This window comes from Arachis ipaensis, chromosome B10 (assembly GCF_059453495.1).
Source record: "Arachis ipaensis isolate K30076 ecotype BB chromosome B10, ASM5945349v1, whole genome shotgun sequence".
Taxonomy (NCBI): Eukaryota; Viridiplantae; Streptophyta; class Magnoliopsida; order Fabales; family Fabaceae; genus Arachis; species Arachis ipaensis.
The window spans coordinates 144,420,531-144,431,029 of record NC_142435.1 but is presented as its reverse complement, the minus strand read 5'-3'; the positions used below and the strand labels follow the sequence as shown (position 1 = coordinate 144,431,029).

The following is a 10,499-nucleotide window of genomic DNA, read 5'->3' as shown; positions in this document are numbered from 1 at the left end:
GGCATTTATTGTAAGGGAAAATTTCTCATTTTTGCCCTTCTGCACTACCTTTATTCTTCGGGGTATTTTCGTCTTTTTTTCTTGGGTTTAAAAACTGTTTTGGTTCCATTTCCCTTTTCCTTTGTTGTTTTCCCTGGCTCTTAAGCTTTCGAGAGTAGTTTTCCTCTATTCTGGTGCTGTTCTGTATTTCTGGTTGTGTGCTTGCTTCTCTGTTTCCAGCATTCCTCAGGCTTTTACTTCGCATTATCAGGTTAGCCTTCTCTTTCCTTATCTTATTTTGCAGTTATGGCATTCTTGTCTACTTTTGCATTTCTGTGCTTTTAGTGTGGATTGGGGTTGTCTTTTTGGGTATAGTGTTTCTGTTCTTTTTGGGTGGTGGGTTTCGTAGGGGGGATGAGCACCGCTATGTGGTTGGTAATGGGTAGTGGCATTTGCTTTAGTTTTCCCTCACCGTTTTCTGCCGTGTTGGTTTAGGCTGATAGTGGTGCTCACCGATGTTTTAGGTACAGCGCGTCAAAGGACCGAGGGTGAGAGGGCCCCGGTGATACCAGTGGGGGCGTCCCTGCCCTTTACTCCTGGGTAACCAGCGATGTGTGGGGGACACCATCGCGGATGAGGGAGGCGGACCTCCAGCGGCTTCGTGATGAGGGGGCTGTTTGTGGGGGCGGTGACGCCGAATCTCATTATGAGTTTTCCGTTCTGGGGGTTGACGAGAGGGTTTGTTATACCAATTTGGATTCGCCGACCGTTCCGGATTGGTTATGGGTGTACGAAGCAATGTTCACCCGTCTTGGCGTGCGGTTGCCCTTTTCCCCTTTCGTTCAGCAGTTGTTGAGTCGATGTTCCGTGGCGCTGTCCCAGCTGCATCCGAATAGTTGGGCGGGGATCCGGACTTTCGAACTTGTGTGTGAGTTCCTGGAGCTTCCGGTGTCTGTGAATGTGTTCCTCTTCCTCTTCTTGTGCACCCTTCCCACTAAGGAGGGGAAGCACAATAAGGGGTATATGTCTTTTAGGGCTCAGCCTCATTGTCGGGTCTTCGGTTTGTATGAGGATTCGTTTCATGGGTTTAAGGGTGGGTATTTCAAAGTCCGTCCTGTGAGGGGACATCATCCGTTCTGGCTGACGTTGGAGGGTGAGCGGCGGTTCCCCACGTACTGGAATTTTGAGGCGGGGCCGTCTGTTCTTACTCGGGTGACGCAGAAGTTCCTGACTGCGGAGGATCGGGATGTCGCCCTTGTTTTGTGGCAGTTGTTTGATGAGCGTCCTCTTAACCCCAGGGACGTGATGGGTGACCGGTCGCTTGTCGGACCTATGTTGGTGTGTGAGCCTCCTTTTTCTTTTTCTTTTTCTTTTTTTTTTTGTGGTTCCGAGTTGGGTACTTATGTGTTTTCCTTCTTTTGATCTTTTTCGCAGTTGATATGGCTGGGAGTTTGACGACTCTTGCAAGATTGAAAGCTCAGTTGTCTCAGGGGACTCCTTCTGGTGGTACCCCTTCTACTCCGACCTCACGACCTACTGATGATACGAGAACTGTTTCTGAGGATCTCACATTGATTGGAGGTGGCACCGAAGGGTTAGGTCGGGGTGTGGGGGTTGAGGATGATGTGGTTGTGGTGTCGCCAGAGGGTGCTTCCCGAAAGCGAAAGCGGTCGGGCGATGATGAAAGTGAGAATATGGTGGAGGGGGAGGGCACGGTCCCGTCGGTGATGGATCGTAGTTTTGATGCACCGGCCTTCATCGATGAGTACCTTATGCCCGGCACGGAGGAATTTTTCCGTGAGTGTGATGTGACCTTTCAGGCTAAGTCCCTTTACCGTTCCCTTCTTCGTTCTGTTGTGATCGTCCGGAAGGCCGAGCCTTTGATGGCTCAGGTGGGCCTTCTGGACAAGAAATTTCGTCAATCTCAGGCCGAGGTGGCGAGGTTGAATGGGTTGCTTGCGGATGCCGAGTCGGCGAGGGAGCGGGCAGTGAAGTCATCTGAAGAGTCTGGTGCTGAGATCCTTCGTCTTTTCGAGGTTGAGACTTCTCTTTTGTCTCAACTTGGGGAAGAGTGGAGGAAGGCTCCGGATGCCAAGTCCTGGGCAGCCGTGCTTTTGGCCGACGTTGGTATGCTGAAGGATGAGGTGGCTAGTTTGAAGGCAGAGGCCGTAGTGTTAAAAGAGGAAAAAGCTGTGTTGCTAGCCGATGTGAAGGAAGCTGTTGCTGCTACTGAGAAGACGATGAAGGCTCAAGCTTTGGTGTTGGCGCCTGGAGCGGACGTGTCTGTGATGGGGGCTTTCAAGACCATCCGTGATGGCGAGACTGTCGACCTTTAGTAGTTGTGATTATGACTTCTTGTTTTGGATTGCATGTTTTTATGTTTTTGGCCGTGTAACCGTGAATTTGTGGTTTTGACTTGAACTTCGATTTATGTTGTTAGGGCCGTTCGGGCATTTGTTTTTATTCCATTTTAAGCTGTTTTGGTTTTTGGTTTTTGATTTGTTCCCTTTGTTTGGGGGGGGCGGACCGTCGTGAGGTCGATTTCTCGTGGATATCCGTATCTCGAGCCTGGGGGGAGATCGGTCCCCCAATTGTGGCCGTGTTTTTATTCCGTACTTATGATAAAGCAAAGTAAGAAAAAATAGCTTAATAGAATTTTATTGATGGTTGGGCCTCGTTAAAACCCTCCGTATGTGGCGGGAAAGAGTACCCGAGATTGACACTTAAGGGGAAAGTAAAATGTAACATAGAAGGGAAACAAATTAAGGGGAAAAAACAAAATAAGGGATGACCTAGGGGGTCAGTCTAAGCGTAGTATCGTCGTAGGTTGGCGGCGTTCCACGTCCTCGGGATTTCGTCGCCGTTAAGTCGTTCGAGCTTGTATGCTCCCTTTTCGATTGAAGCATTGATTTTGTACGGGCCTTCCCAATTAGGGGTGAGCTTTCCTTCCCCTGGGGATGGAGTTTCGATGTTATTCCGTCGTAGGACGAGGTCGTTGGGTACGAATTCTCATCGGATGACGTCGTGGTTGTACCTTAGGCTGATTCTTTGTTTTAGGGCTAGCTCTCTGATGTGGGCTATGCTTCTTACTTCGTCGGTGAGGTCTCGTTCTGCTTCCTCGTCGTTACTCCCGATCATTCTCCTCGGGCTTGGGTCTCCTATTTCCACTGGGATGACAGCTTCTACGCCGTATGTTAATCGGAAAGGGGTTTTTCCGGTGGTTGTTTAGGGGGTTGTTCGGTACGACCATAAGACTGATCCGAGTTCGTCGGCCCATAGTCCTTTGGCATCGTCGAGCCGTTTCTTGAGTCTTTTGACGATTATTTTGTTTGCAGATTCCACCTGCCCATTTGTTTGGGGGTGTTCTACCGAGTTGAAACGGTGGGATATACGTAGTCCTTCTAGGAATTCCCTGAATTTCCTATCAATGAATTGGGTTCCGTTGTCCAAGATGACGATCTCGGAGATCCCGAATCGGGTAATGATCTGTCGCCAGAGGAATTTTCGGCATTGGATCGCCGTGATGGAGGCCAGGGGCTTGGCCTCGATACACTTAGTGTAATAATCTATGGCGATGATGAGATATCAGAGTTGACCGGGTGCTGTAGAAAAGGGTCCGATGAGGTCAATCCCCCAGGTGCCGAATGGCCGTTCTGCCGATATGATGCTGAGCTGGTGCGGGGAGGCCTAATGGATGTTGGCGTGCCTTTGGCATTTATCGCAGTTTTTTACTAACTACATGGAGTCCCGGATAACCGTGGGCCAGAAGTACCCGGCCCGGATGACTTTCTGGGCTAAGGTTTTACCCCCGATGTGGTGGCCGCAACAACCTTCATGGATTTCACGGAGTATGTACTCCGTGTCCCCAGGTTCGACGCATTTGAGCAGGGGTTGCGAGAATTCGCGTTTGTACAGTTGTCCTACGATGACTGTGTAATTGGCGGCTTCCCTTTTTGTCCGTTTTTCCTCTTTGGGCTCTTCTTGTAGTGTTCTGTTGAGGAGGTATTGTAGGATAGGGTAGGTCCATGATCCTCGGCTAGAGAGTGTCAGATAGGCGTTAGTCGTGGTCGATATAGATGGTGACTTAACGACTTCCTGAAATAGCGATTTGTTGCCGTGTCCTAGTTTGGTGCTGGCTAGTTTAGAGAGGAGGTTTGTCCTGGCATTTCGTTCTCTGGGAACGTGCTGTATGGTTACACGGTTGAACCCTTCTTTCAGTTCGTTTACCTTGGCAAGGTATTGTTGGAGTAGGGGATCTAGGGGTGGCAGTGGGGCGGGTAGGGGCGGGTTTTTGCCCTACCCGACCCCGCCCCGCCGTCCTGTTAAGCATATACTACCCGTCCCATCACTACTCGTGGGTAGTAAATAACAGAACCCGTACCCGCCCCACCCCGACCCGCCCCTGTAAAAATTAAATATTTTAATTTTTACCTATTCATATATAAATTAAGACAAAAATTTAAAATTCATAGATAAATTAAAATACAAACATAAAATTCATACAATGTCATTAGCTAAAATAACTTGAAATTAAAAAAAAAAATTGTTAGATCACTACAAATTTAACACCATAATAAAGAAATTACAATATTAGATATAAAATGATCTTCAACCCTTATTCTTGATCACTTTCAACATCTTCATCATCATTAAAAGTTTGCAAATCAAGATTTAAACCTGAAAATTAAAAGAAGCAAATTAGTGAAAAGGCAATCAAACAACTTCAAATCAAAATGCACAATTAAAGTAGTCGAGCCAAATGTATGCATTCACTTCCTTTAAAATCCTATAATAGGTTGTAGAAAACTTATCAACATTACAAATTCTAAAATTTTAAGTTAGAGTATTTGCTCCTCTTGTAAATTAAAGTTCGTTATTTTACTAGTTTGTTGGATATTATTTCCATGAGAAAAATAAAAGCACTTTTCCTAGAAATTTAAAAAGAAAAAAAAAGCAAATTAGTGAAAAGGCAATCAAACAACTTCAAATCAGAATGCACAATTACAAATCAGAATAAAATCAGAATTAAACATGCATAAAAATGATAATTCAAAGCATAAATGCACAAGAACACCATGAGCATATTTCCTTAATTAAAGAAGCCAAAACAACTTCAATTTTTTAAGCTTTATTCCAACTAAGTTAGAGAAGGTAATACACCAAACTCTGGAAGCTGTTCACAGACACATTCCTCCAAAGTAATTGAGCTAAGATTATTGAATGAAGAATCTGAAATCCATCATGGGAATGTGGAGTTAAGGTATCCATAAATCTCCAAAAGTTGCAAATTGTGATGAGGCTGAAGGAACTCAATGACATCAAAGTTAACATCAACATCAAACTAAGTGCATATTTTGTTAACCAAGGAAACAGAACAGTATGTAGTTTGTGATTCTCTCCACAATTACAACACCATGACAATTGAAAAATCAGAATACTTTCAAAATCCAGAATGCATAAGAATGATAAAGAAGCCAAAACAACTTCTGCCTATAACCAATCAACAAAGAAGCCAAAACAACTTCAATTTTTCAAGCTTTATTCCAACTAAGTGCATATTTTGTTAACAAAGGAAACAGAACAGTTTGTGATTCAACCCAAACAAGCTGTTTCAACATATCAAATCATTCAAAAAGAAAAGAAAGGCTGGGAAACTCAGGAAACTCAGTTACAAACTTAGTTACAAACTCAGTTACCTACCCAAACAATCTGTTATCACCCAAAAACAAAAGAACTTCTTCTTTGTCTATTCGCATGATACATCCAAAATTAGCCAGAGATTAAACATATCAAATCATTCAAAAAGAAAAGAAAGGTTGGGATAGGGGCAAGAACTGTACCGATGCTATGCGGGGAGAATCTGGTGGAAGTGGCGCGTTGCGGGACCAGGAGAGGCGCGGACGACTGGACGAGGGTCGATTCCGATGCAGAGGAGGCACGGGGGTGGCTCGTCTAGTGTGCGAATTGGAGGCCGGAGAGAGCGCAGAGGATTTCGGACTGAGAAGCGGCTAGGAGGAGCGACCAGCACAGGCGGCTTGAAGGAGACGCGGTCACGCGGAAGAGACGCGCTGCGGAGGAGTGGCAATGAGACGAATCAGACGATTCGACGAGTTGCGAACTTGCGATGGCAACGACGAGTTGCGCGGAGGAGGAGCGACAGGCACAGGCGGCTTGAAGGAGACGCGGAACTGGAGCAGATTCAACGACAGGCACTGGGTTGAACTGAACCGAGGCGGCGAGGCTATGGTCTTGGAGAGGAGAAGAGCTGAGGAACAAAGGAAGTGAGAACTGAGAAAGGGGTTGCTAACCCTAATTGAGTGGTGACGGTGAGAACTGAGCCACTGAGGTTATGAGAACTAACCCTAATTGCTAAAAAGTTATATATATATGCACTCTGGGGCGGGTAGGGGCGTGTTTAGCCTGAACCCGAACCCGCCCCGCCCCGCTCATCAACCCGCCACTATTCAGACCCGCCCCGCTTCGGGTCGGGTTCAAATCCGCCCCCGACTGGGTAGGGACGGGGCGGGTACCTGCGTGTACGGGTACTGCTGCCATACCTAAGGGGATCTCGCGTTTGGTAGCCTCCGTTGATTTGGGAGCTGACTACCTGTGAATCGGTATTTACTTCCAGGACTTTTGCTCTGACTTCCTTAGCTAGGGCTAGGCCTGCCAGGAGGGCCTCATATTCTGCTTGATTATTTGAAACTGGGAACTCGGCGATAAAGTCGGCCATGGCTTGTGCTTTGATCGCATTTCGGAGTTCGAACTTGATTGCATTTCCCGCTAGGTCGGGTTTTTGTAGTACTTGTTTAATCGCTTGGTCGGTCCGAACTGTTACGGAATGTGCCTGGAAATATTGTCGCAAGCGCCGGGAGGCCGTGAGGAGCGCGAAAGCTAACTTTTCTAGTCGTGAGTAGCGAGTTTCTGTGTCTTGTAGGACTTTGCTTATGAAATATATGGGTTTTTGTTCTTTTTTCTCGTTTTTGCGGATGAGTGCTGCTGCGAGTGCTTCTTCCGTTATGGAGAGGTATAGGTAGAGGGTCTCCCCTGTTTGGGGTTTTGCGAGAACTGGTGGTTCCGCTAGGACTTTTTTGAAATGTTGAAATGCTTCTTCACATTTTGCTTCCCCTTTGAAGGGGGCTCCTTTCTTCATCAGTTTGAAGAAAGGGATTGCTTTTTATGCCGATGCTCCGAGGAAGCGGGATAGCGCAGCGAGCCGGCCGGTGAGCTTTTGAATGTCGTTAAGGTTTTTTGGGCTTGTCATCTCGAGGACGGCACAACATTTCTCTGGGTTGGCTTCAACTCCGCGTTGCGTGATCATAAAGCCGAGGAATTTTCCTGCCTCCATTCCGAAGGCGCATTTTGTCGGGTTGAGCCGCATTCGATGCTTTCGTAGGGTGTTCATTATGAGCCTGAGGTCGCTGATGAGTTATTCGCCGAATTCGGTCTTGGCGAGCATGTCGTCTATGTAGACTTCTAATTTGGTTCCGGACAGATTCTGGAATATCTTGTTGACAAGCCTTTGGTAGGTGGCTCCGGCGTTCTTCAGGCCGAAGGGCATGACTGTGTAGTAGTACGTCCCGTCGGGAGTGATGAATGCTGTTTTTTCCTCATCAGGTTGGTGCATAGGTATTTGATTATAGCCGAAGCATGCGTCCATAAAGCTGAGGTATCGATGGCCGGATGCGGCGTCTACCAATCCATCGATGTTTGGCAGGGGTAAGGCGTCTTTTGGACAGGCTTTGTTGAGGTCCGTGTAATCGACGCACATTTGCCATTTCCCATTGGACTTCTTTACTAGTACGACGTTTGCCAACCACGTCGTGTAGGGTAGTTCCCTGATGAAGTTTGCTTCGAGTAGGGCTTTTACTTTTCTTTTGACCTCGGCTGCTCGGTCTGGGAAAACTTTTCGTCTTCTTTGTGCCACGGGCTTGGCTTTGGGGTCTACGGCTAGCCTGTGGGATATTAGGTCGGAGTCTATTCCGGGCATGTCGGCTGGTGTGAAAGCAAACAAGTCTCTGTTTTGTTTCAGGAATTGGGAAAGATCCTCTTTGAGGTCGTACGGGAGGTTCCTGTTGATCAAAGTGTATTCGTCTTTGGTTTGCCCTAATTGTAGTTTTTCCATGTCGCCTTCTGGTTCTGGCCTAAGCTAGCCGTCTTGCCGGGCGTCCAGGTTGGCTAGGAATATTCCGGCCGCGTCGCGAGACTTCTTCCGTAAAGCTAGGCTGGTGTTGTCACATTCTGCTGTGACTTCCCGGTCTCCGTGGATAGTACCGATGGAGCCGTCTTCCGTTATGAATTTCATAAGGAGGTATTTGGTAAATATGATGGCAGAGAAGTCATTGATTGTTTTTCTTCCGAGGATGACGTTGTAGGCGGTGGAGTCGTTTAGAACCACAAATTCGGATAGGATTGTCTTCCTTTGGTTGCTTGTCCCTATGGGGAGGGGGAGGGTGATGGAACCGTCTGGTTTGAGGAAGTTGTCTCCGAGTCCCGTGACGCCGTTGCGGTGTGTTTGGAGATTGTCGTTGCGGAGCCTGAGCTTGTCGAAGGCTCCTCGAAAGAGGATGTTGGAGTCTGCGCCGGTGTCCACCAGTATTCTTCGGACTAGTCCTATTCCGATTCTCGCCGAGATGACAAAAGGTGTGTCTTCGGCCGAGGTACCGTGCTGGCAGTCCTCAGGTAGAAAGGTTATCGTTTTGTCGGCGGTGGTAGTTGGGGCTTGGTTTCTGATGGCCAGGACTTTGAGGTCCTTCTTTAGTGTTGATTTTGACTTGCCTGATACGTCTTTGCCTGTGATAACGTTTACTATTATGGTCGAGTCGTCTTCTGGGCTTTCCCTGGGGGTTGTTTTTGTGTTCTCGGGTTGCGTCCTTCTCTTTCTGGTGACCTGTCTCTTTCCGTGCGTTTTGGTTCTCTGATGATTTTGGCGAACTCTGGGAGCTTGCCGTCTCTTATGGCTTGTTCGAGGGAGTCTTTAAGGTCGAAACAGTCTTGTGTCCTGTGCCCGTAACCTCGGTGGTAGTCGCAATAAAGGATTTTGTTGCCGCCCGTTCTTTCTTTGAGTTGCCAAGCTTTTGGGATAATACCTCGATCTGCTATTTGGTGGTATATCTCGGTAATTGGGGCTGTCAGGGGTGTGTAATTTGAGAATTTGCCAATTCTGGGTGGTCGGTTTGTGTTTGTTTGTTTGGTCTGGTCCCTCTGATTTTCTCGGGATATTGGGTTATGCCGGGATGTCGGGTTTCCGTGTTGGGTGTTGCTGTGTTGCCGTTTGTTGGCAGCGACGACTTAACTGACCTCCTGGATTACCGTTCTGGATTTTCTCTGGCAACGTTCTGGATCTCGTGCATGGTCCACACTGGTTTGGTGGTAAGGTACTTGCGGAAATCTTCGTTCATGAGCCCGTTGGTTAAACAGAGGCTTGCGACGGAATCTGTGAGTCCGTCTACTGTTAGGCATTCATCATTGAAGCGGTTGAGGTATTTCCGTGTGGATTCGTCCTGTTTCTGTGTGACCCCTAGCAGGCTGATGGGGTGTTTAGCTTTGGTGATTCTGGTTGTAAATTGGGCCATGAACTTTCGCGAAATGTCGTGGAAACTGGTTATGGATCCGTTAGGGAGGGCATTGAACCATTTGATTACCGGTCCTGCTAGGGTTACCGGGAAAGCTCTGCATCGGACTGCGTCGGCCGCTCCTTCTAGGTTCATCCTGGCCTTGAAGGCCGTTAGGTGTTCTTGGGGGTCTTTGGTTCCGTCATACTTCATGTTCGTGGGTTTATCAAATCATTTGGGGAGTTTTGCTTTTAAGATCCTCTCCGTGAAGGGAGTAGCTCCCATTATCGTGTGGTCGTTTCTCGTGCGCTTGGTTTCACGGTGTCGTCGGTCTTCGTCTGAGTCATGTTGATGACTTAGATCTTGGGAAGCGCTGCGATTGTACCTTTTACTGTGTCGCCGTTCTGGCGACTTTTCACGCCTGGGGCCGCGCGAGGTGCTGTGATCGCCTCTCCCATCGTGTTGTTGGGTTGGCGATCGGCCGCGACGATATTTTGATCTAGAGGTTGCGTGGCTTCCGTTTTCAGCGTTGTGCCTTTCCTTGGTGGCCACTCTGCCTTCGAGTTCCTGGACTCGAAGGCAAAGATCTTGGATTATTTGTGCTCCTTTGTCCCCCGTGTTTTCGGGGTGCCGTGGTTCTGCGACGACGTGTTCGTTTTCCTTATTCTGTGCTTGAGTGGCGTGGTGGATGGTGCTTGCTATCCTTCCACGATTCGTGACCTCCTGGTGTTCGGGGGTCGAGTTCCTCGTTCGAGAGTTATCTTGGCTTAAGGTGGTTTCTTCGGGTATGTCCCCCATTCCGACTTGATCGGCGCAAGTTCCCCACAGACGGTGCTAATGTACTGGATGCCTCCGGTACGGGTTGAGAAATGGATCGGAAACTTGCGGGTCGAGGCGGATGCCGGATTATTCGACTGGAACAATGGGGGGTGGTACCTGCAAAGACACTCCGACGCTCAAGTCAGA

At 48.0% G+C, this 10,499-nt stretch overlaps 1 protein-coding gene across 1 annotated transcript; it reads right to left on the bottom strand.

Moving 5' to 3' along the window:
* Positions 1-8,128: 8,128 nt before the first annotated feature.
* LOC148582004 (uncharacterized) lies at positions 8,129-9,746 on the bottom strand. Its single transcript, XM_088494929.1, has 2 exons — positions 9,292-9,746; positions 8,129-8,954 (listed from the first exon to the last, which is right to left on the bottom strand). Exons 1-2 carry the CDS (start codon positions 9,744-9,746, stop codon positions 8,129-8,131), a joined length of 1,281 nt encoding a protein of 426 aa, XP_088351055.1.
* Between the last annotated feature and the right edge of the window lie 753 nt (positions 9,747-10,499).